The sequence below is a fragment of the Athalia rosae genome, chromosome 1, assembly GCF_917208135.1.
Source record: "Athalia rosae chromosome 1, iyAthRosa1.1, whole genome shotgun sequence".
NCBI classification, from domain to species: domain Eukaryota; kingdom Metazoa; phylum Arthropoda; class Insecta; order Hymenoptera; family Athaliidae; genus Athalia; species Athalia rosae.
The window spans coordinates 24,229,611-24,255,473 of NC_064026.1; the positions used below are offsets into that span (position 1 = coordinate 24,229,611).

General features: G+C 41.1%; 2 protein-coding genes and 1 long non-coding RNA gene across 12 annotated transcripts; 1 reads left to right on the forward strand and 2 right to left on the reverse strand.

Annotated features, from left to right (window-relative positions):
- Positions 1–2,328: 2,328 nt before the first annotated feature.
- Positions 2,329–7,776, reverse strand: LOC105692804 (Krueppel homolog 1-like). Of its 2 annotated transcripts, none has more exons than XM_012412258.4 (2): positions 7,457–7,776; positions 2,329–4,253 (listed from the first exon to the last, which is right to left on the reverse strand). In XM_012412258.4, the coding sequence occupies exon 2, from the start codon at positions 4,225–4,227 to the stop codon at positions 2,608–2,610; it is 1,620 nt and encodes a 539-aa protein (XP_012267681.2). In that variant the 5' UTR covers positions 4,228–4,253; positions 7,457–7,776; the 3' UTR covers positions 2,329–2,607. The 2 variants fall into 2 exon arrangements, with proteins under 2 accessions (XP_012267681.2, XP_048510153.1); XM_048654196.1 differs by lacking the exon at positions 7,457–7,776 and adding an exon at positions 4,472–5,560.
- Positions 7,777–7,880: 104 nt separating this feature from the next.
- On the forward strand, positions 7,881–24,895 carry LOC105691008 (transcription termination factor 2). 8 transcript variants are annotated; one of them, XM_048654122.1, is made up of 13 exons: positions 7,881–8,166; positions 14,774–15,496; positions 17,985–18,080; positions 18,200–18,330; positions 18,404–18,885; positions 18,999–19,425; positions 19,501–19,629; positions 19,727–19,950; positions 20,023–20,521; positions 20,602–20,936; positions 21,021–21,188; positions 21,293–21,492; positions 21,569–24,895. In XM_048654122.1, the coding sequence occupies exons 2-13, from the start codon at positions 15,336–15,338 to the stop codon at positions 21,714–21,716; spliced, it is 3,000 nt and encodes a 999-aa protein (XP_048510079.1). In that variant the 5' UTR covers positions 7,881–8,166; positions 14,774–15,335; the 3' UTR covers positions 21,717–24,895. The 8 variants fall into 8 exon arrangements, with proteins under 8 accessions (XP_048510079.1, XP_048510073.1, XP_048510091.1 ...); XM_048654116.1 differs by lacking the exon at positions 7,881–8,166 and having other exon boundaries at positions 14,862–15,015; positions 15,102–15,496; XM_048654144.1 differs by lacking the exons at positions 7,881–8,166; positions 14,774–15,496 and adding exons at positions 17,524–17,650; positions 17,771–17,870 and having other exon boundaries at positions 17,985–18,088.
- On the reverse strand, positions 10,300–11,694 carry LOC125500660. Of its 2 annotated transcripts, none has more exons than XR_007278090.1 (2): positions 11,557–11,694; positions 10,300–10,879 (listed from the first exon to the last, which is right to left on the reverse strand). It is a non-coding gene; the product is annotated as an uncharacterized LOC125500660 (long non-coding RNA). The 2 variants fall into 2 exon arrangements; XR_007278091.1 differs by having other exon boundaries at positions 10,300–10,912; positions 11,557–11,688.
- Positions 24,896–25,863: the final 968 nt, after the last annotated feature.

Here is a 25,863-nt window from a genome sequence, read left to right on the forward strand (position 1 = left end):
CATCGTCTCTCTTCAAATAGATAAGTTTTGGCTAATAACAATAATTATTACATATTTTCGGAAAAGAGCCACTTCCTTTTTTCTCTTCCTTTTTAGTGTTTCAAGTTTCAACCCAGCCGAACAATTTCATTTGTGATGTCATAATACGAAGAGAAGGCCTTGATCGCACTTGTACAATATACAGGGACAGGTGTCAACCGTATAATTCAACTTTAGAAAATTATAGATACGATGTGAGATGAAAATATAAATACTATTGTACCGAAAGCATGCGACGCGGAAAGAGCTGCAACAACGACAGCTGACAGTTTAATTCAGCTTTTTTTCAGTTTCTTTTTCAAATAATCTTCATTTTTTTTCTCAAAGTGCCATTTAAGCTCTCCAAGACTGCACATGAGGGAGCCACCCCAATTCACATTAGAGAGTAATTAAAAATTTTCATCTCCAAACATAGTTTTTGTCATTGTTCAAATTTTTTCTCAAAATTGTTAGTTTAATTTGTTTTTACGTGCCAAAGCCGCCAGACGTGACAAATTCCGTGACTATATGTATGCATAAAAGTAATTCAATAATAATGATAATAATCGAGGTAATAATATTAATAATAAAAATAAGATTAATAATATTGTTTTTTACACGTAATCAGTTCGATGTGCTGCGGAAGACAGCGTGGCATGGATAGGGTGTATTATACGTAAACGTATAATACGTTATATACTATGAAATATCCGTTTTGAAACGCTGTCAGACCGCCATGCACTCCTTAGAATATAATAGGACCTAGGGACGACATAACTAGTTCTACAATGTTTACTATTCTAGCCCTTACTCCACGCTAACTCTCGTTTTTAAATTACATCTGCAGCAACATCATATATATTATCTACGAATCGTGATGATTTTGCCGTTATTTTTCATTAATTTATCATACGTCATATAATATATTCATATATATTCTTTATTTTTATTATTTAGGTAATTTAATTTCAACGTTTAGCCTTATTATTATTACTATTATTATTTGTTTGTTTTTTCCCCTCTATCCTTTTTTCTCACGTCTCTACGTATTCGGTTCGTTTTATTATAACGCAGAACCTCGGGCCATTTTCTATGTTGTATATTCATACATGTACTCGTTATATTTCGGAGAAATGATTTTGAAGTGAATTAATTTTTCGAAATTAAGACATTCATTTTTTCGAAAACGTCATGGGGGGAAATTATTTGAAAGAGGTACAATTTATCGATAAGCTGCGTGAAACGTAACGAGTTACGCGCTTTCTAAAAACCAATTTATAGATAATGCATATAGGACGAATCAACGACAACGATAATAATTAAGTTGTATGCTATATATTTATTTAAATTATGAACGTATATAGATATAATATATACACACATATATATATATATATATATTTATCCATGATTATACATATATATATGTGTATATACAGAATTATTTGCTTGTACTGGCAGTGGGCTCAGCTATCCTCAATACTCTGGTATAGTACGGAGTTCTTATCACAGAGGTATCAATTGTTTGGTGCTTTACAATAGCGCGTATATAGCTTCGATCACTACACACATACACACACACACTTACTTCAGTGCCGCATAATCCAGATTGCGAGAAAAAAAAGATTCAATAAATTAGACTGAAAAAAATAACTAAAAAGTGGAAGAAAAAAATTTCTTCTCTGTAGTGTTGGGATCCCGTTAGAACTGAACTTTCATATACCTAGATATAGATGTGTATATTATATACCTGATATACATATTATGTAAAATGGATGAATTATTTCTGCTTAACTCTACGTATGGCGCGCCCCGAGTAAAGCTATTAATCGGGTGCTGCGCGAAACCTGAGATATTTGTCGTTATTCTGCTTTAATAGCCAAAAATGTCCCAGGACATGGGTTCACTATTAATATTATTATTATTTTCATTTTATTTCTTATGATTTTTCTTTTTTCTACTGCTGGCCAACTATAAAATTGCCCCTCAAAAGATTCGATCCGCAGTCTCATGACATTATTATATGTATACATATAGAAAGTTAATATTTTCTGATCGAATTTAGACTTTTGAAATCCCTGAAGTTTTTTTTTTTTTTTTTTTTTTGTTGCTTTTTTTTATTGTTTCAATTTGTGATGATTTCACGGAAAAGGAACAAGTCATGTCAACGCGGTCCGAAATTAGATATATACATATATATATTGTGACGTGCGCTATTGGAAATATGTATGGATATAAAAGTATATAGATAGCAGATGAAGGTTTTCCTCCAAGTTTTGCCGCATCGTTTTTTGGTTTGTTGTCTTTCTGTTTTTGTTTTTTTGTTTTTTTTTTTTATTTATTTGACGTCATTGGTACGACGTGCTTTTCACACCCGTCAACGTTATACATATGCGGCACACCCGTCGGTCATAATACTAATATCGAAACTTCAAATCACCGCGGTAATAATCCATCATGCAAACGACGAAACCGTCGACGTCGACTACGTCACTCGGTGATGATAAAAATTTCTCCAGATATCATTCGTTTGTTTCTTTGTTTCTTTTCTCCTCTTAGTCTTTACAATTAATCGCACAAGGCCACGAACTACGAAGCCCTAGCAAACTGTATAACAGAACTTTGTCTCTGAGACGCTAAACCCGTTCTTTCACTCTCCATCGACTCCAGGATCATCTTGCACCTCTTTCTCGGCGGTAGGATTAACGTTTCTTTCACCGGCACCGCGAGATCCAAAGGATCCGGTGAGGGAGCGGGGCTAACGGGATTGCTACTCGGTGGCGTCAGAATTGGCTGCCTCTCGACGACACCGTACTCTCGTTGACGTTCCTCTTCGACGGCTTCCAGGGCGGCTTCGACCCTTCGACGGGCGTCGTTGCCGGGAAGATCCAACAGGGAACACTCCGTGTGACCGCTGGGCTGCAGACCGAAGGTCGAGTAAGCCGAGGTTGGCGAGGGGTAGAGGTAGGCGTGAGCTTCGGAAGTAACGCGAACGGGAGGAGAAGGTTGGAAGGTGCGATCCTCCGCGGCCGAAGCTGCCGCCGCCGCGGCGAGAAGGGCTGGATTTACACCGACCGGATTCGGTGGTTGATTCTCGTACTGTTCCCGGGGATAGAGATAATAGGAAAAGTCACGGGGATGCAGTGAGTACCCGCTAGTCGTTCCCATGACGATTTCAGTCTTGTTCTCTTTGTCGCTTCCGCTGCTGCTGCTGCTGCTGCTGCTGCTGCTGCTACTGCTGCTGCTGCTGCTGCTGTGGTTGCAGGTGACGGGGTTAACCGCGCCCAGGTCCTTCATCGAATTCTGGGAGATTTCAACGACGGGTTCTATAGGCGAGTTCCTCGGTGAGTTCGATCCCGACGAATCAGAATGTGTTTTTATGTGCAATTCCATGGTCTTTTTCGAGTTGAACGTCTCGTGGCATAACGTGCACTTGTATACTTTCTCGCCGTAATGGGCCACCTGATGTAGTTTCAGTACATGATTGTAACCGAACGATTTACCGCATATATCGCAGGTGTACGGTTTTTCACCGGTGTGGGTGCGCGTGTGGACCTTTAGCTGTTTCGAGCAGGTGAAACCCTTGCCGCAGGCCTTGCACACGTAAGGTTTTTCACCTGTATGGGTACGCATGTGAATGACCAACTGACCGCTCTGTATGAAAGTCTTGGCGCATACCGAACACTTGTGAGGTCGTTCCCCCGTGTGTATCCGCATGTGGCGATGAAGCTTACCGCTGTGTTCAAACGCCCGTTCGCAAACGTCGCACTTGTACGGTCTCTCCTTGGTGTGAATCCTTCTGTGAACGCTGAGATTTTCTTTGACGGAAAACGACTTGTTGCAGTACTCGCACTGGTATGGTTTTTCCCCGGTGTGCGTCCGGTAGTGGCGCGTTAGGCGCGCCGGTACCGCGAACGTTTTACTGCATATATTGCACCGGTAAGGGTCCTCTCCCTCTTTCCCATGCGAGCGAAGATGACTCTGATAGACACTCTTCTGGTTGAATGTTTTGTGACACAACAGACACTGGTAGAGCGTGTCGTCCGAAGCGATCGAATCCGGTGGCGGACTGGAGAAAAGCGTCAGATCCGGACTGCAGACCAAATTTTTCACGGAGTTCATCTCTTCGATATCCGTAACTTGGCTGGCAACGGGCATCGGCGGAGCATCCCGATTCGACAGGGCCTCCATCGGGTAGAAGCTCACCATTTTCGAAACGCGCTCCCAAGCGTTACCTGCAATTCAATGAAAATTAATAACACTTTATAATCGATCGGGAATGACCGTGTGTACAAATTCCCCGAATACCGACGTTTTATTAGACATATTCTGTGTCAGGACCATTACCGCTTAACGTCGGGATGAGATAGAGACTCGCAGCAACAGAAATTCGTGTATTACAAAAAAAAAAGAGAAAATAAATTATTTACAATTCGATAAAAAGCTATCGTACCGGCGGTCCCCTGTGCAGTTGCTCTTGTCGCTTTCGGAGTACGATGTGCGTTCGTACTGTCGTTGTGTAGCATTTTTTTACGATTTCGAACAAGTGAACGATTTATCAAATTACTCGGTATAAAATCTGCGGACTGCAGTTTACTCGTTACGATTGAGGTAGGCAACATGAGGTAGTTTTTATAAACTTCGAGGTATAAATTTACTACGAATATAATAATTATCAAATTTTATGTATACATGTATAAATAATTTGATTTATTTATTGTACAAACGATCGACCATACGTATATAAATATATGTTAATATACGTGTATGGATACAGATCGCGAAGGCACTGCTATTGCGGCTTTGGTAAACCCAGTGCACTCCAGCCGCGCTCCTTACTCTAGGGATGCGAGTGTGCGTATGCTTTGATTACGGGCCTCCCGAATCCTCGCGTATTGCAGCTGCCCCCACCACCATCTACTATCTTTTCGTCCCAAAACGCCCACTTATGCACCGACACGCGCGCGCATGCACATAACGCGTATCCCTCCGTTCCTTCGTCCGTCCGACTTCCCCAAACTCCTTGTACATATGTACAGATATATATATATAGATTCTAATACATGCTATATGTATATCGCGTAATATACATACCATATAATTTCATACACACCGATATCAAGGAGTAGTAAAAAATAACTCATACACACCGATACCGTACACTACACGTTCCTCTCGCCTACGTACGTTTCAAGTGCGCGGATGCGCGCGTTGTATTTTACCTGTATACCATGTACACGTATATACGGAGATAGGTACGACATAAGCCGCGCGGCCGAAAAATTTTTCATTGCCCTGACACAGTAAAAGGCTCGACCGAAGGTGTATTTATTGATTTCCCCTGACGCCGCGAGAACGCGGGGCGGCAAAATCCTCCTTCAATAACGCCACGCGGGTATCCGTTGGTGCGCCGCGTCTCTTCTTTTGGTCGATTTAATTATAAGCGTTGTAAAATAAACAGAACTAGGAGCGTGGATAGAAAAAGAAGAAGAAGAAAAAAAAAGCGAAAATACAACAAAAAAAAAAAAAAAAGAAGTTATCACAGGGGAAGGGGAAAAGAGATCGCGAGGAGGAAAAAAAAAAAGATCAAGGCCGACCGCGAAGGTATTTTAAAAACTACAATCCCGTCTGTATAATTTCCCTTTCCGTCGCACCCCCCCCCCCTTTATATCGTAGGTATCGACTGACCCGGCTAATTATAAATTTGAACATCTCGTCTTCGACGTCGCACAGAAATTCATTGCCATGGAAAAAAATACCGCGGCGTCATTTCAATAAACGCGATTAACAATTATCGTCGAGGATAAGAACGAAGACGAACACGGTGGAACGATACAGATTTTTCTCAATCGCGGGGCTGCGTTGCACGTTCGTACGAGGTGCGGGAGAGGAGAGGGATGCCGCTGTATCGTTTTCAAAATTTAAAATCAAAACATGAGCGCGTATCGGGAGTAGACGTATTTTCCGAACGGCGCTCTCATCTTCGGTAAATCGCGGATGGCTCTTATCACACCGGGGTTTATAATAGTAGTATGTGTATAAATGTTGGTGAGTTGCACGCGCGTCGACCGACAGCCGGAGGCAGCAGTCGGGGTCGGCTCTGCAGTCGCCCCGACGAGGAAAACCTATGGTCGCTGCCTCCACGTGTATCTACTACATTTTTTTATAGCGATCACCGACCTCGTGCAACTCGCCGCGATGTAAGGACGGCGCGTTACATCACGGAGTGTAGTCGGTATAGTCGGTTATAACGCGAATATCGCGATAAATTTTTGTTCTCATTATCGTCATTGTCGTTGTTTCTGGTTTTGTTTTTTTTTTTGTTTTTTTTTTTGTTTTTTTTTTTTTTCTTTGTTTTTTGTTGTCTTATCGCTGTCTATGACATATCTACGACTACGCTAATGGATGGATAGTAGACTAGAAAAAAAGGAACCCCGGAGAGGAGCGACGAAGCTAATGAAAATCATCACTCCACTACGAACGGATTTGTGGGGAAACGAAAATTTCGTGAACAAGACTCGCCCGAAGGAAGGAAAATATCATCGATTTATCGAAACCCGTCCGAGGAAGGGACGGAGGACAATGATCCTGACAAGTGGTAGACTCCACTGCGCGTCGTGACGGTGCGCACTTTATTGCATTGATACGCAAAATGTGCGTATATATATATGTACCCATGTTGCTTTCGTTTTTTTCATCGTACGTACGTGTTTTCTCTGACTCCTTTTTCACTTCCCCACTCTACTTTATCATTGACTGCCGTTTATTCGATGGACGGTACGTTCCATTATTGTGCGATGTATGGCGCGGCACAGGTAAATACGTTTACGTACGTACGAACGTTGTTGTGTTGTATACAATATCCTGTGTACTCTTATTCCTACGATCGTTCGTTGAAGAAAGCATTTGACATTGACGTCAGCAGTTTTGGGTTGCGTGGCTCGCACATTCATTGAGAAATCGTTTAGCGTCATTGATGATTCTCTACGACCTTCTATAGTCAATCGGTGTCGTCAGGGTAAATACGCAGGATCGACCTATGATCTAGGATATGTAATAAACCGAATTTGAAACAAAAAAAAAAATAAATAAAAAATAAAAGAAAAAAACGAAACGCATGTCGGCAGTTTCCGCAAACTGGGGAGGGGCCCCGTGCAGAATTGGCGGGGCGCTAACAACATAATTATCGTAGCGAAGGTCGGGTATGGTACTCGAAAAGAAGTTTGTGATTATCGGTTACCCAGCGATACGACTTTTTCGTCATTTGGATCACAAACTGTCGTCGAATAAGAAAGAAAGAAAAAAAAAAAAAACTGAGTTCCGCGGCGGGAAGAGTACGACGTTTTTCTTATTCGAATAATTGACTCGCGTTCTTTTCTTCGCAGTGCTGAATGTGTCGATTGTTCGACAAATGAAACTCGTCAAAAGGTCAACATACCTGATTTCTCTGACCGGTACCGTTATCTTCATATGTCAAATACGTTGTTGACGTTAACTTATACAAAATATCGACTCCTCCGTTAGATTCAGGTGCCACGACGTATTACGTTAAAGGTCCAACCAACGACATAGATATATCTCGTTCGTTTTCTTCCCTACGCCGATGGAATCAACTCCGACACTTGTATCGAAACATCACACTCGGCAAAATCTCTAACGTTTCAATTTTCCCTCGATATATTCGGATGAACAATGGTGCTTCACCACCTTCACTGACTTATTCCGTTAAAAATGACTAAAACCGAAGGACCCGCCTCGGAATGGCCAATCATACTGTGTAATGTTTACCTCCTACTCCGTACGAACAGAGACGGAGAGCTACGAGTGTTCCCGAAGAGCTCGCCTCGAGCTTCACCGAAGCCAGGGACGACGCGTCTCCCGGGTTCCCCTTCCCTCCGCGATCCCCTCCGCGCCGCGTAGCCGAGACCCCTGAACGCGCCGCGCGACGACGACCTACAATTTAGGACGGCAAAGTGTTTCTCTCAGCACGTGGAGGCGGTCGTCGTGGTTTTCCCAACGGAACGACGCGCGTGCGAGTCAGACAAGGACGGGGCGAGGGAACGCAGAGGACGCGGTGACCTGCGGCGCGTGCATCCACCACAACTCCACCACGGTCACAAGCACATCTATACATCGTCGCGAACGCAAGTGAGTTCCTACGCTTGAAATGTATCGTTTGTTCGTGTGTGTGTGTGTGTGTTGCGCTCGTGTTTCGAACTACCGCACACGCCGCCGACGCACATCAGGCACGGTAACACAACCGCGCGACTCACTACGGCGCTTTGTCATTGTTGATCACCGTGCCCGTGGTCGTTGCTGCTTCGAACCTCGCGACGAGGAGCTGCCGCTACACAGGGGGGGGGGGGGGGAACAATATATCCCGCGCACATCCGCGGACACTCGATCCTACTGCGTGTATACGGGAATCGGTAAGACAAAAAGGAACTCTCTCATCTCCGCGAACAAACGCTCAACGAAAACTTCATTGCAGCCCCACGGATACGAAACTTTTACACCGCTCTCTTTCCATACCTCCTCCCTTCTGCTGTCTTTCTTTCACTTTCAATCGCCGCCTGTATGTGTATATATATACTGTACCTACTCCGGCTTGCTTCGAAGATGCGGCTTATCGGGTTTAAAAACCCGCGACTTCAGTTCGACCTCTAACAATGCACGAGGACGAAACGGCGTGAACACCCGTATACGTTGCTCCGACCACCCCAACCCGCGGCGAGTAGAGGATGGCTAAAGCAGCCGGGGGGAAGGGGCTGGACGATACACGAGTAGATTGACTTAGTCCCCGTTTTGCGCGTGCAGGACAATCGACGTTGCGTTTGAGCGTAGGACGCACTACGATATCCATATACATATATACGCCTACGTATCAAGATGTATCGATGTAAGAGACGACGACGAAAACCAAAAATAATTCGCAGCTCTTCCATCGGCACACGTAGTACGTAAAAAAAGGCTACTTTATTTATTCCCGACTCGTCATTTTTGTTTCATTATATTATTCTATGTTTTTACATTTCGTTTCATTTTTATTATACATGTTTCTGTTTGCTTCCTTACCGTTGCCAAAGTTTTATTCGCAGGGTAAAAATTTTCCAGCGATGTGTACTCCTTTCTTTTGGATCGACGTTTATATTAAAATTCTACAGCTCGTTCGTCGTCTGGCAAATCGTAAAACTAATCGCCATCGGGAACCAGTCTCGACGTTATGTCTCGTCTGACGGTCGTTGAATCCTTGGGCGAGACTCGTCATATGGAAGTTGCGGTAAATTCCTGTCTCACATGGTATTCTATTATTCGGAAGAAAGTTTACCAATCGCAATGTAACGTGAGCGCGAATTTCTGCGGTATCGCGATACGCGTTCGTTTAAATAATTATTCGCGATGTATATTTTCGTTGTTCGTTTCAGATCGACGAAACACCTTTTTTTCCAGAACTCGAAACGTCTCTTTCACAATGGCTATAATGCGTAGAGTAAATTTTGATTCATTTTGATAACCTCTGCGCTTAGTTTATGCGAGAGATGCCCCGCGTTATATATCGCGTCCTTTTTTCTTATCCGTATGTATTTTATATATATATATATTCTTATCGCCACAGACTTGGAGAAATTTAAATACGTTATTGTACTCTTTTCCGCGCGTTAAGTGCCATGAGAAAACAGAGCGATGGGGTGATTGAAAATTTTTCAACCTTTCGACGATTTTAATTATCCTTTCGATTGACCGGACAACCTTATACACCTACACTCACTCTGTCTGCCTGTCTCACAAAATTGACTCAACGCTCTCTTTTTGTTGGAGAAGAGAAGAGAAGAAAATAAATTATTTGTTCCGAGTACGACTGATCCACATCTATTTTCAAATTTTTATTGCTGATTATACATTCATTTGAAAGGTTGACAAATAGTTTCTGCAAATCTTTGTTACTCATAATTTGAAGATAAGTTTTTCTTGAACAGCACGAGAGTACAAAAGACTTGAAATTAGCATCTGTTGAATTGAAAAATTTCCGATGCAACGAATAATGTGCAATGTTAAATAACCTAATAACAATATATTATCGCAGGTCAACAACTGGCGGTAATGCAGTTCTTCTGAAATAATAGAGTTCGCAACCGCGGTATGCCTTTAGGCAATTACATTGCGCCCAATCACATTATTGCAGCCACTTATGACGTGTTCCCAGTTTTCTTTAAATTCCATCATTTTCGTTTCAAGAACAAACCAACTTATGCAATCTCGTATTGTGGATAGAGGTGAGTGAATATTTTTCGTTTTTTTTTTTTTTTTTTTTTTTTTATGACCATCCCCAGTTCTTTGTAGCCGATTGTAAGCGTCTGAACCATGAGGAAGGCCAGGAAGGCGAGGGTATGGTCTCACGATCGAAACCTGTCGATTGACACGAACCAGACGACGCCATGACTGGCGCATAAATCCCAAAAGAAACAGCGAAGTTTCTTTGGAAGTCCTCGACGGGGTAACAAACAAACTCCATACGCGCGTCAACGTTCGATTGCCGCGCTCACGATGGTTGTACCTTTTGGTATCACCGTCTTGACAGTTTAAATACCATATATACATTTTTATCAGCTATAACTTTTCAGCTGGGCCCTTAGAAAATAAAACTAATATAAACGCGAGAATAATCATTCGGTACGTGACGTATCCATCGTCGCGGCCAAAAATAACGTCTGTCGCAACGAGCGTATTTTCTCTGTACGTTTTTACCACTGCAGTCAGATTCCAAGTCTCACAATCGGAGCACAAGATAGTTTTGTGTAAAACCGAAGGGGAGTCCTTTCGTCGTCTGGATTACTCGGCCGTGAAATGTGGCACCTGTCATCTGCAATTTGCTTCAGCTGACAATCCGTTGACACTGCATTGGGGAAAAAAAAAAAAAGAAGAAGGCACACCGCAGTTGCGTGGAAATTAATGGGAAACTTGAACTTGACGATAATCAAAGAATAATCGAAGGTTATTAAAAGTTCTTTTTTTTTTTCCAACGGTACACATCTTTAATTCAAAGAAAATTAGTCAACCGATCGCCATCTCGAATCGCTGTGCACATGTATATTGTAAATCCATATCTCTTGCGTACGTGTCACTCGTGATTACCGATACATATGTACACACATACGTGATCGTGTATGCATATATAAATGTGGGATTTGGATTTTAGCGCAATAAACACGCGCGCGATTATTTCATTGTTTTGCATGCGGATTATTCGACCGGTGTAACCGATGAGTCACGAAACGGTTAACGGACGGTAAAGCGAAACGGTGACGACATCGGATGGGACGATGAAAATTTTGTTAGGGTTAGGCCAAGGGCGGAAGAAATTTTTCGAAAGAGAAACCGTAACAGTGTGTCGGGAGAAAAAAAAAAAAAAAAAAAACCAAAAGCCTTGAAAAAAAAACAAAAAAAAAACGCAACAACAAATTATTCGTCATCGTCATCATAATTGTGGTTATTGTTGTTTTTTACAACAATTATTATTATTCAGTTTTTTGCACGTACCTTATATCTCTGGCTGTAATAATATTATTCAACAAAAAGCGTAGAGCAATGACCCACTGCGGGAGCGCGCGTGTAGGACGGAAAACCACGACGACCGCCTCCGGAGGGGCAACGGACGCTATGTAGTGGTGTGGTGGTGGGTTCTAGACTTCTCCACGCCCAGCTATGGCGAAAGATTTCATTTATAAGTACCATAAAAATCACAGATCAATAACGTCGTGAGACTAAATCAGCTTCTGCCTTCGTTCGAATTAATTACTCAATTCGCCAAATTGACATTTATACTATAGTCGCATGGATAAAACCTGAAATCTATATCTTCGTTCGCTTAACAAATGGCATCTGCAAAAATTCAGACGAATTGCCGGAATAAAAATGGCGAATCGTAAAACTTAACAAGTAGCCAGGATAAAGAGGAGAAAAAAAAGAAGTTTTCACGATCGACGCGTTATGCTCGCTACCAACGCGTCATGACTTGGATTGCTATTGCTTCTCGTACGGAGAGACGCCGCTATCGTAACGTGTAGTCGTCGTCGTTTTTGCCCTCTCCCCCAAAATTTTCGTTTGTAAACAATCTGTTGTAAACCCCCATTGACGAATCCCCGATCATCCCTTTCTTTTTCATCTAATTTTCTTACTCCGGATACGTATACATATATGCGATCGCTATACGAGACGTTCGTCGGGCATGGGATCCTTCCTGAAAGCAACGTTCTATCATCGGCAGACGTAATCAGCCATTAGCCCGGCGAAAGGTGAAGAACCACGGGGCAATTTAATCGGGCCCGGGCCATTCGGGAATTCGGCATTCTAGAGGGAGCGGGGCTTGTTTCGGTAGACCGTCATCGACTGTGTGCCTCGTGGCCTGCGCTCTCGTCTCCGAACAAAGTCGTTGGGTCGATTCGACGAGCGGAACACCGTCGTGTTTTCGGCACAAGGGGAGAGCGCGTGGGGGAGAGACTTTCGGTTGAACGAAACTAGCTGCGAGCTAATGGTAGGGGAGAGAGAGGAGAAACGCGCCGAGGACAGCTCCGCATCACTTTGGTGGGGGAACGAACGAGTCTACAGTGGTGTCGTACCTTGACCAATCTCAACGCGACTTGTTTTAAGCTACGCAGCAACGACCTTAGAGCATCGCAATCGCGTTGAAACTGAAATGGCAAAGGGAATACCCCGTGACCGTACTACGTACGAGAAACGTTGGGTCGCTTTTGCCCACCACATGAAATTGCCACAACCGTTTCGTCGCTTCGACACGCGTGTTCGCATCCGAACCGCGGTAAATCATGAGACATACGAAGTATTTATAAACGACTCGAGGAGTCGATCAAAAGTCAAAAAAAAGTCGCGCGCAAATTAATTAGAAAGACTGCAACAGACGGGATCGCGCGTTGCCAGTCACAACCGACCTGTGATGATATCCCGCAATTTGTGCCGCATATTTGGTCTCGTGTAGTCAGAGTCGATGCGAGGAATCATTGTCCTTCGAGGTTGTTGAGTTTTTTTGATTTTCGTCCACTATTGTCCTAGTTGCGCTTTTACACGCATCGCAGTTATTGAACGATTCGAATGTAACGGTGGAACAGAAATCGCCAATTTTATTCATTCATTCGGTTTTGTCACATGCAATATTTCTACTTTTTATTCATCGCATTCCAATGTCTCATACAAATTTGGGTATCTGTGCTTATTTTTATGCTGCAGCTCCACGCATCGAGTCATTATTTTTATACGTACGTCATCACGAGGAGGAGTTTTAGGGTTCTTCCTCGTGACTTTGGAGAAATATTCCTATCTCGGTGTTCCGGGAAACGGTAGTTCGGCCTGGCAATTTCGACGGTGTTTCGGGTGAGATCAATATAGGGATCGCTGTCCGTATTTTATACCCTAATAATGCCATCGTCAGCATGGAGGCTGTTGTATACGTTTTCCTTTTTTTTTCGCAATTGAGGTTTTTTCTCATGTTAATGAGCGTAAATAACGCGCATTATTTTTTATCAATGTAAATGGATCATACTTCGCTGTTTACGACCGATTATGACTTATTGTTAATACAGGAAATTGATGTATCAATTGTTGTGCAGTAAATTCACAATTCATGACGCACAATTCGTGTCCTACGATTCTGAACAGCAAAGCGTAGAAATTTATCAATTTCCGTATCAGTAGCTTATGAATACTGTTTTCTTCCGGTATCGAATTCTTAAATTAAATGCCAACTTGTCTTTAGTGCTTTGTGAAGAAAATTATTTTTCTTTATTTCGTCAACATTTCAACAGAATTGAGGCGTATGCAATTCTGCATATCAATATACCGTGGATAAACAAGGGAAAGTTGTTCTTTTTCTCCCGAGTTTCTAATAATAAAACTCCTTTTTTCCTTGGTGTGTAAGGTATGAATCACCATTTTCTGGAAGCTACTTCTGACGTTGAAAAGCTCCCGTGGAAAAGTGATCATCCGTGCCGATGAACAGTTTCTGATTTTATCGACTGTACGCTTGCTCGTTTCGCATTCTACAATATATGAGGTTGCGCAAGTAGCAAACTGCAATGTGCAAAGTGTTCGACGAACTTCTTGCGGTTTTTTCACTGACCGATGTACGCTATTGGCGGTTGGCATAATCACCACGCCATGATCAGCGAAAAGATCGAACCATAATTGCAAAATTTTGCGTCACACCTGTTCACTTTGATGCATTTGAACGTATGCAGTGGAACTCTCATTCGCACCATGACGAATCACATGGTCCGTTCGGAATTCACGATTATTTACTTTCATGTAGAAGAAATAAGATTATAAATAGAAATTCAACGAAACGATAGAAAAACCGGACAAAATCAAATAGATTAAGTGTCCGGTAATTAAACAAGTAACTGGCGTAGAAAAAGAAAGTATGATAAACTCGCAACCTGCAACCGTCCCCTCACTGTCGTCCTTAAGATTGAGGACTTCCTGATTGAAGATACAGTGATATAGAAATCTGCGTGGAACGAATATAGAGAAATTCGTCTTGGTCTCTCGCCAAGGAGTGCGAATACCACATGCTACATACATGTAGGAAGTTTGTTAGCTAAATCCAGGTCAAAGTGAGGACGCTACTTTTCGCTTCTATTTTTTTTTCATTTTTCTTCAAATCTATACTTTTCGACCTGAAATATTTATTCTACTTTCCTCCGTTTTCTCCTTGCCAAAGTCTAGTATATCCTTTTCGAATCAGGCTATCACCTCCTCGGCCCCGGTCCGCACGCACAAATGGTACACAAATCTGACCACTCATCGTGATATTCGACTTGCCATCGCCCGGGACTTCGTAGGCTATCCCTTACAGTGTAGGTGGTAGGTGGCACGGAACTTGGATGGAAGGTCGCTGACCGACCGCACGTGTGCAACCAGTGCCGGTCCCGTCGATGCCCCGGTGCCGTGGCTTTCGTCGCGTGCATCAAGTCACAAGGCCGTAAGGTAATGCACGTCCAGCTTTCTCTTCCTACTCTTTCTTCGAAGTTATGCGTACAGCAGCCACGTATTGCGTAATGCCAACTTTTTAGTCTGTTAGTTCTCAAGCCCCGTCTCAAGCCCACATCGCCTATGATAATATTGAGGTCGGTGGCCAGGCCCTGAGCGCGACTTCCAATCCCCGAGGTTCGACGGAGGGTCACGAATTATGATTATCATTGTAAACTATACGAACGTGACGTACCCTCAGCTCGAGACCAGGATGCTGTGGGATATATCAAATTATTCTACCATTTTCAGTTTGTGTACGATACAGGAAGTTCCAAATGACGACCTATTTCTTTACCGATATGTACTTGAAATTGACTCTTGATGTGGACAGTCGAGATTGTTATCGGAAGCTTCGATGCAATCGGGACAAAATTTCATTCTATATAAGTCAGCGGATAATTTGGCGAACCAGAAGAAATGTCAGCGAAATCAGTAGGTATGTTTAAAAAATAGAATAACCATAACGATCCTTCTACCTCTTTCGAAAGTCTTAACAAGGTCAGTCGTGTGGTAAAATTTTCCTAATTATCGACTGTTCACGAATCACCGGTTGAACTTTGCTAGTCGAAGAGGTGTATCGGAGAAGAAAGTAAAAACTTTATCTCCTCATCCTGCAACAGATGAGCAATGTGACCTCGAAATAATACTCTGTCTTAGCCAAGCGCGGTACTTTCTCGTGACCTTGGTGGTTCAAAGTTGAATTACGTCCTCGCTTTATAGCTGTTACGTTTCATAAGAATGAACATTTCTAATCCTTCTCAGAGTGTAGAACACGATACGTTTCGTGTCAGCGTTTGTCCCATTACTTCATCATGTTCACTTAATTTTCTTCGTAGCATTCAATCGCACAGATGCAAGGCTTTATTTCAAATTATTATGCCGAACGGCGAAGCGATGCTCGTGGTAATGGAAATGGAGATGATGAGATTATAACTATTCGGATGATTCGAATAAGAAAAAAAAGGAAAAAAAAAAGTCTAGTGAAAAGGGCGCCGAACGGAAGAAAGAGAATCTGACTCTCCTCTGATGCGAGCAGAGCAGCAGGGGCGTGGAAAAAACATGGAATACTCGGCGTTAGGATGTCGCAACGTTTATGCTCGAGCTGGAAGGCGCAGCGGGGCAATGAAGAGCAGCGTGCGGGTCCGTTGCCCCTAAATTCTGGGCTCTGTGGACTTCAGCTTTAGGCCCTAGAGTCCTAAGGTCTCGGAACGCGTGCGTCTTTCGTGGTACTAGAGAAGCGTGCACGTTGCGTAACCTACCGAATGCTGCTACCATCCACAACAATCTTGTCGCAACCGAGGATCCGGTAGGGTCTATTATTGATCGTTGCTGCGCTTAGGTCAATGACTCCACGTGCAGCTTGTAGAAATAACACCCCTCTACGGAATCAACCGATTCTACCGAGTTGAAAAACTCGTAACTTGACAGAAGAAGCTCGAAGCTTCGTGCGTAACGTACGCATCGATGTATGTACCTATGCTTTCATATTCTCTCATGCATCCCCGTTTTCTCTTTTACACTTCCCTCTGATAATTTACAAGATTATCACTTCTGTACTGACATATCATACGCGTAGTACGCGTTTAACGACAATGACAATCAACTCACGAATTATCCACTTCTCTAAGACTGTGAGTTGTCTGTTATCTCATCACCAAATCTTGACTCGTGAGGTATATATGTATGTAACTTGTTACACGATTTACTTAGGTCTGGTCATTATCTACACGATTATACTTGCTACGAAATTGTAGCGTAGGTAACCCAGTATTTTTCAAGCTTTTCGTTAGTTTTTTCATTTTCTTTCTTGAAATAAGTTATACCGAGTTTTTCGCTGTACAATCATCGCTCGCAATTGTATCGCGTATCTTTCATGAATTCGTTGTAGGATTTTTTGTGTACCTCCATGAAAATTTTATACGTATACTTTGCTGTCGAGCTTTACAGGCACCCAACACATCCGCCTTTACAATTTCTGAAGAGGATAATTGAATAATGTGGTGTTCCTTATGAAATGTACTGATATATGGGCGAACAAAATGGAATTCGATACCTAACTATATTATGTGTCCTGATATGTAGACTGAACCAAATAGTGCGAACTATACCTGGGGTGTTATTTGATTAAAAAATGGCAATGCTGAAGTTGAAAAAGGCGGGTTTTCTGTAAACCATTTAAACAACGTAAACGTTATCATATGTAATCCGTCGGTACTGTTGACCTGGATCATCCTTGTATCATTTCTCATCTGCCAGTTTCGGAATATTGTGCTCAATGTCGCTACCGACCGACAATAAGTCGAGTCAACGAATTTGGACCCTGTGAAGACGTGAGTTATGAGATCAGTCGCAAGATGGAACTATTATGGAAAGACAGCTGAATTTGAGCACAGGGAATGCATTGTCAGTGATATCGTTGAGCGTAGCGTCACAGTATAGGGAATATAGTTATACTATATTCCCTATACTGTGACGCTACGCTCAACGATAACGTTACGTTAGATATGAATTAAATCTATTTCGGTGCGGTTGTGCGGTCCCTTTTCGACATCTGCTAGGGATTGATTTTTTAACACTTGACAGAGCTGAAGTACTGTTGAGTTAGATATTTCGAATTTTTTTGACGTTGTCTGAAGATTTGAACATGGAGGAATAGGCATTTCCCCATAATTTGAATACCATATTCAATCGTTGTCTCGCTTTATCGTAGCATTGAAAACAGAGTTTCAGTTTGTCGGTTGTCTCGGTCACTGCATGTTGTCTTTGGTTTTGTAAAGTTCGGAAATTTCGGTTAGAGTAGGATCATTTGCGTAAGCCTTGATGATATAAATATAAATGAACAATAGCTTCTCGCACTGGCGTGGGGGCCCCAAGCCCTCTAGCATTACCAATAATACAGAAACTTCGATCGTACTTTCCGACAGTGATGACGATTTACATGTATCTCCAAGGAACCAAAAAAGCACCTTCATTGACTCCAGCAATGACAAGGAGGAATCGTTCATCTATGAAGATTCATGGTAAACATATAATTAAAGAAAGCCTTCATTCTTGTAGACAAATCTAGTGGTTCTTAATTTCACCTGATTATCACACGGTGTGAGCTCGATATGGTTCCTGAAATTTATCAACATTGCAGGGACTCTAATAAAGCATCATCTGATGAGGATGTATACAAAGGTTCAGATGATGGCAGTTACAAGGGTGACGATGCCAGTTCCCATACGCACAGCAATTCTGATGAATCAATTCAGGAATATGGTCGTGCAGGTACGTACGATCCATTAATTAACGGAAAGTAAGCCGTTAACAAAAATTCAATAACTTTCAATCTATTCTATAGCAACAAGCTTGTCTCCAGTGCTACGACCCAAGCAGAAGAGGAGTGTTCGAAACAAAATATTGAGCGATGATTCTGGGGAAGAAGTAGATGAGCACGTTGCAAGTGATATCGATCAAAATCAGAGAACTGGCAAAACATTCAATGCACAAGTTGTCAGTGACAACGACAGCGACAGCACTCTAAAAAAAAATGAGAAATATGCTAACCGTAAAGTAGAAGTTGATGAATGTGAAAGCTGTGAAAATTGTGTTACGCTATCTGATACATCAGATAGTGAATACAACGAAATTAATGAAGATTCTGCTCCCTTGGCATACCTTGCGACTAAATTGGATTCTGCCAATTCATCGGATAGTCAAGTTGTAGATTCTTTGGTTAAAAAATCAATTGGTGTTAGTAACATTGATCCATATGTTGCGCAAAAAAGAGCCATTCTGTGTTGTAATATCGAACAAGTCCAACATCAACTTTCCAAATCTAAGGTTGGTGAAATGCAGTAATGCACTTGCACTAATGTAACAACATTGATCCGACTAAATTGAATGGCATCAAGCAATTGACAAGCTATCTCTATAATTTATTGCTTGTATTTCAGATGTTACTGAGTGTGGCAAATATAAATATGCTCCCAGATAAAGGTGAAAAATTGCGACGTAGCATAAATGCTCAGGAAGCAGAACTCCGAAAATTGTCAGAAGAGTTAAACGCTCTGCCCGAATCAAGCAAACCCGTCATATGCAAACCAGTGGAGGTGAAAAAACCTTTTATACCCCTAGCATGGGATGATCTTCCAAAGTCGGTTAAACCACTCGGTGACCGTGCTCTGGCAACCCAAGAGAGAGACCGGGCACTGACAATAAAGAGACTGGAAGACCTTCACGGTTCTTTGAACTCTTGTCCCAGCGAAGACGATTTTGCTGAGGACCCAAAAGGCTTAAAAGTTAGTCTCATGCCACATCAAAAACATGCACTCCTTTGGCTTCGATTTAGGGAAAAGCAGAAACCTCATGGTGGAATTTTAGGTAATTATAATGTTAATGGGTGGATTTAGCACTGAATGATATCAAGTAATAGTTTACCAAATCTTTCAATTTCAGCTGATGACATGGGATTGGGCAAGACTCTGACCATGATATCGTTGATCATTTCGAGTTTAAATGAAAAAGACGCAAGTGACGAAAGTGAAGATAGTGAAGATGAATGGGTGCATCGGAAAAAAGAAATCCGTTAGTAATGAACATTGTTTGATTCGGCCCATCAATATATCTACCAATCCTCGTTAACTACTTCATTGACAAATTATTACCAAACTATTACTTACAGTTCCTAAAGGAGGAACTTTGGTTGTATGCCCAGCTTCGCTTATTTCTCAATGGGAAATGGAAATAAACCGACGTGTCAGACGTGGCATGTTATCCGTTGAATTATTCCATGGAACTAGCAGAGAAACCGTTGCTAGGCGTTTGGCCAAAAACGATGTCGTCCTCACAACTTACAATCTAATTGGCAGAGATTTCAAGAGCAATAATTCGTCCATTCTCCATGCGGTACATGATAAAAGCATTTTTAAATTGACTCTTGTTTATCTTGAGACATTTCGTTAGTTTTGGATATTTCAGATTAAGTGGGAAAGAGTCATACTCGACGAGGCTCACATAGTACGAAATCCCAAAAGCCAGGCGTCTGAGGCAGTCTGTAATCTTATCGCTCATTCCCGATGGGCTCTGACGGGTACACCCATACAAAATAAAGAATTGGATCTCTATGCTCTCTTAAAATTCTTAAGATGTTCTCCATTTGATGATCTGCGTGTTTGGAAACGTTGGGTGGATAATAAAAATGCCGCGGGTCACGAAAGGCTAGCGACAGTTATGAAAACTTTAATGCTTCGCAGAACTAAAGTGGAGTTGTTAGCTAAGGGCACTCTAGGAACTCTACCTGATAAGAATTTTGAACTTATTGAGGTTAAATTAGATTCTGAAGAGCAGTTGGTGTATGAAAAAGTATTGGTATTCTCTCGCACCCTATTTGCACAGTTTTTGCATCAAAGAGCAGAAAAACAACATATGTTCGAACTGAATTCTGGAAAGTTTGATGTGCCGTCATTTTTACAAAAACGTGAGTATTTTATTAATGTTAATGTTTAATGATTTGAATAAACATTTCTGTTCTAATAATCATCTGTGATTATGCCACAGCAAAAGACACGCAGTTCACAAAAATTCAATCTCAGTTGTTAGCGAGACACGCAGATGTTAAATCTAGCGAGATTTTAGTTCTTCTGCTGAGATTGCGACAACTTTGTTGTCACCCTGCTTTGATTCACGCTATGCTCGATCAAGAAGATATGGTCGGACACGATATTGTAGATGAAAAAGGTGAAAGCATCGATTTATTGAACGGATTGGCTTCATTAAAATTAGAAGATACTGAAAATATTGATCCAAACGAGATTGGAGTAAACCGAAGAGTTGTAGAAAATTTACTGACTTCCGAGAATCCAGTATTTGAAGAAACGCGACAGAGTTCTAAGGTGAGGAGATTCGTTTTTCTGAAAAAAAGTCAAAATTATGTAGCTCGATGAACCAAAATTTATATTCGATATAAACTTCCTCAGACTAGAGCAATACTGTCTACAATACGAGAGATACTACCGAAAGGAGATAAAATAGTGATTGTCTCACAATGGACAAGTATGTTGAATGTCATCAAAGTACAGCTCGATTCTATTGAAGGTGCAACTTACGATACCCTTTCCGGCAAAGTACCTGTGAAAAACAGGCAGGTAAGACCATCGGATTTCATTTAACATCATGCTGTTCTGTGAGGGTTAATAGTGCTCTCAAATAATTATTAGTTGGATTCAAGCCTTTATTCTTTTGATCGCAGCAAATAGTTGAGTCGTTTAACAAACCAGGAGCAGCACCTCAAATATTATTGCTATCCCTCACTGCGGGTGGTGTAGGTTTGAATTTGATTGGTGGAAATCATTTGCTTCTGTTGGATATTCACTGGAATCCTCAATTAGAGGCACAAGCTCAAGATCGAATCTATCGAGTCGGGCAATCGAAGAGCGTTTTCATCTATAAGTAAGTAATTTTAAACAAACGCAGGTTTCCACATCTCATTCGCGGTAGCTATTGAAATATCAAAATATTGTTTTAGATTTATGTGCGTCGATACAGTTGAGCAGAGAATCAAAGCTTTACAGGATAAAAAGCTTGAGATCGCAGACGGTATTTTGACCGGTGTTGGTGCAGCAGGTGCCTCCAAGTTATCTATGGATGATCTGAAATCACTCTTTAGCATGTAACATCGATTTAACTTTTGATTCTCCAATAATCAACGTTTTTTCTTTTACCTTTTTTTTTCGAGCCTCATCATGTAAAATTGAACAACTAGCACAGGAAATGGAGATTTTATTACTAACGTGACCATTATTGATATCACGGCTATTTAAATATCCTATGTTAGACCTCTACGAATGTGATATTTCGGGTTTTTTTGATTATCAAAATGCCTTATTGCAGGTAAGATTTATTACTATTTCTATTTCGCGATATTTGTATGAATTGGTCTTGTTATGGAGCTTCATTTTAATGGATAAAATATTTTTTTAAGTAATTTTGATTACACTGTGTATCGGATTATAAACCATTATGGTCATAATCATTGAACATACTTTTATTGTTGAGAGATAAATATAATTCTTTTATACCGATGTGTCTTTTCACGCTTACAATACATCCTCAAACGCATTCATACAAGGGTACCAAAAAGTCTAGAATAGTCAAATAACGCGCGTATGAAACGTTTCAGACAGAAATGTTTCATACAGAGAAAAGTAAGTTTGAAGGTTCTAAGCAATTGGAGAAAGAAAAAAATGTAAACCTCGGATAAAGAGAACATTGTCAAATCGAGGTCACCCTGATATTTTTGAATGGCACTCCCTTTTTAACTTCCCGTTTCTCTGATTTCAGGAAAAAAAAAAAAAATTATTGTAATTACCTCGAAAATAACAATTCGAGTTTTCACCAGACGTCCATATTGAGGTCCGGAGAACCACCTACGATCATTTTCAAATACGCGTCTGTTGTGTGTATGTAGTCGATTTTTGTCCGACAATATCTCGAGAACGAGTGGTCTGATTTTTATGAACTTGGTCACAAGCGATGTATCTCTTCCAAACTTACAATTGATTAGATTTTGGCTCTGATCGGTTTAGTAGTTTTTAAATTATTTAAATAACAAACTTCGCAAAAATAGAATAAAATTGGTGATATCTTTGCAACGGATAAATTATATGTAGATTCAAATGAAAATCGATACCGGTAGGATCACAAGTCGCTTATCACAAATCTGAAGTCAAATTGGCAAAATAAAAATTTTACGTAGTTAATATGCTGAAACCAAAAAAAAATATTAGAATTGTGATGAAAATTTATACTCTCAATTAGTTATTTGGGTCGCTGATTACGATTCTGGAGTCAGATTCGCAAAATTCCAATTTCACGCACATAGTATCTTAGAAGAAAAAAACCTTTCTCTGATGTAAATTGTAACTCTCAAGTATTTTCAAACATTAAATTGAAAAAAAGAATTGTACAGATGAATAATATTGTTTCGAGCATAAGTAACGGGAAGTTCGAAGGCTGGCTCACAGTCAGCTCAAACCCGCTTGTTTTATTCATATATTCGTCTGGGAGACACAAAGGCCTTTCCAGAACACGAGATGTTTCATCAGCCCGTTCTTTATTCGAATTGATCTGGATGTAAGTCTTCAAATCTCTAAAACCGCTGGAAACAATTCATACGTACGTACAATTTCATTGTACTAATGATCATGTAACATCAACATGCCTTTCGAATTATGAATAAAGTAATTTTTTTCCGTTCGTGCACCGGTATTTTGAAAAATGCTAAGCCAAGTGGAGTGAAAGAAAAGTCGGCGAATTCACAAAAGGCGTGATGTAAAGTTCGAGCGGAGACAAAAGCGCGCCGTAGGGAATAGATCACTACCTCCAACGAATTATCTTCGTTTACGCCGATCCGTTGTAAGAGTGAATTTTCGAGATTCAAATGTCGTGACTGCGCACCGTTCCATGGCCCTTCATTCCCAGGTATCTTATGACATTTGTTGCAATCATTTGAATATTCAAAGAGTCATTCTTGGCAGCTTGATGAAAAGTCCATTAAGGGTGGTTAGGTTCAATATATCCATGGGTATACGCTGAAACTTGAGGAGTAAGAAACTTTTTTCAGAACCGATTCGAAGACTAACAAGGAGACGGCATAGGTTGGATGTCGCGAATCGGGTTCTTCTTTCGCGTGGTGAAAGCTGGAGACCTCCGAAGCAACGTAGTTTTTGTCTTTTGATCCAATGGGCCTTAGTTCCTGAGATATCGCGATTTGAAAATTTGGGAATTATGGGCGGAGCCAAGCCGGTTCCGGCTGGTGGGTACACTACATTGAGCGTTATACGCCTAAACAAGAGCGGTTGTAGCCCATACGGCAAAACGACGGACTGGTACGCTGAAGGTTTATGGTTCGCGTCCCCGTACTTTTTTTTTTTTTTAATGCATTTTTTTTTTTTTTTTTCATCTCTGATGAGATTTTGCATGTGCAGGTAAATAATATACATGAAATACTTTGTTCCATAGAAAAATCAGGTGGGACAGGGTATGCGATATTCCGGGTATTTACGTGTTATAGAAAACCCTGCAGGTGGGAAAGGGTATGCGATATTCCGGGTATTAACATGTTTAGGATTTTCTCCTAATAATTGATTCGTGGGGAGGTCAAATCAATTCTTCCACGTTTGACTCGACCTTCGTTGATGAGAACAACGATCCGACCTGCCAATTAAAAATTATTCAGCCAGGTTGTACACCTTATTGTCAACCGTGCGATGTTTATTTCTACCGGCAGGTGAAAAATTTTATTAAACGACTCCAAAATAGAACGCATTCATTAAAAGAAAATCGCCAGATAAATAGCAGAGACGATGCACTCAAAATACATTCTTTAATACACTATCAATTGCTGGCGCCGATATTTGAGGATATGCTACAGTATACGTGGTTTGCAGCCAAATTAACGTCGAATAGAACAGTTTTTCAGAATGTAAATGAAATTTGCTTTCCTGATAGAATGCGCAAGGTTAAATGTGGTTGCGATGGTATTGCGTTCATCGTATGTTCGTGGTGTCGTAAGCCTCTTTGCTTCCCTTGTTTTTACGATGTTTTTCACCCTCCAATTTGTAAACCTACCTATCTGATAGAAGAAGAATCAGAATGATTACCCGCCACGAAATTTACAAGTGTAAATTAGATTAATTATTTATTTTATCAGACCATATTATTTTGCTTTGTTATTGTGACGTGATTGAAAGATTGATTATTTGTTGTACAATGTTATTTTGCTATGTAATTTTGACTTCATTATTAGATTTAATATTTTAATATAATGGATAAATAAAACTAGTAATACATATTTTCGAATTTTCTTATTTATCTGCACATGCAAAATCTCATCAGAGATGAAAAAAAAAAAAAAAATGCATTAAAAAAAAAAAAAGTACGGGGACGCGAACCATAAACTTTCAGCGTACCAGTCCGTCGTTTTGCCGTATGGGCTACAACCGCTCTTGTCTAGGCGTACAACGCTCAATGTAGTGTACCCACCAGCCGGAACCGGCTTGGCTCCGCCCATAATTCCCAAATTTTCAAATCGCGATATCTCAGGAACTAAGGCCCATTGGATCAAAAGACAAAAACTACGTTGCTTCGGAGGTCTCCAGCTTTCACCACGCGAAAGAAGAACCCGATTCGCGACATCCAACCTATGCCGTCTCCTTGTAAGCGAAGCTTTGTGAATAGAATTTGCAAGAGGAGCAAAAAATTGACATCGTTTGTGAAGGTATGACACAAGCTTTATTAACCGTTTGGCTGCTGACGTATTTTTGGCGTAACATAAACAGAGCGCGATAGCGCTCGTTAGCAGCCAAACGGTTAAACAAAAATCGACATGACGAGTTGGATCTTGATTGGATGGATAGGTATGAGCATACGTATATAAATATAGACGAATAATTGTAAGCAACATGGAAACTTAGTTGGACAGAATGTATTTATTTATCGTAAGAGTGAGGAGAGTAAAGTGGATGAATGCAATGTTATGAGTGAGTAGTAATCATCATACGAGTTGCTAGGAACGAAGATACCCACAACACCAAGGAGCTCAGCTGCTCGCAACACGACACTGACATATGTTTAAACGTTACAAGGTAATAATAACGATCATTACCTAATTATTATTATTACTTATTACATGATTTATCTTTGGCATCAAGCTAGCTAGATACCAGCCAGACTCATACCATTACACATCGAAGTAAAATCTCACGAAAATTTGCCTCAGCCTTGTTCACGCAGTCTAAACTTTTCATCACAGTTCATAGA

Excerpts from the sequence above, each read along its gene's own strand:
- LOC105692804 (XM_048654196.1), bottom strand. The coding sequence starts at position 4,640 with ATGTTGCCTACCTCAATCGTAACGAGTAAACTGCAGTCCGCAGATTTT. Across the intron at positions 4,254-4,471 it reads AACTGCACAGGGGACCGCCG|GTAACGCTTGGGAGCGCGTT; the intron begins GTACGATAGCTT and ends ATTGAATTGCAG.
- LOC105691008 (XM_048654122.1), top strand. The coding sequence starts at position 15,336 with ATGACGACCTATTTCTTTACCGATATGTACTTGAAATTGACTCTTGAT. Across the intron at positions 15,497-17,984 it reads AATGTCAGCGAAATCAGTAG|TGATGACGATTTACATGTAT; the intron begins GTATGTTTAAAA and ends ACTTTCCGACAG. Across the intron at positions 19,426-19,500 it reads ACCTCATGGTGGAATTTTAG|CTGATGACATGGGATTGGGC; the intron begins GTAATTATAATG and ends TTTCAATTTCAG.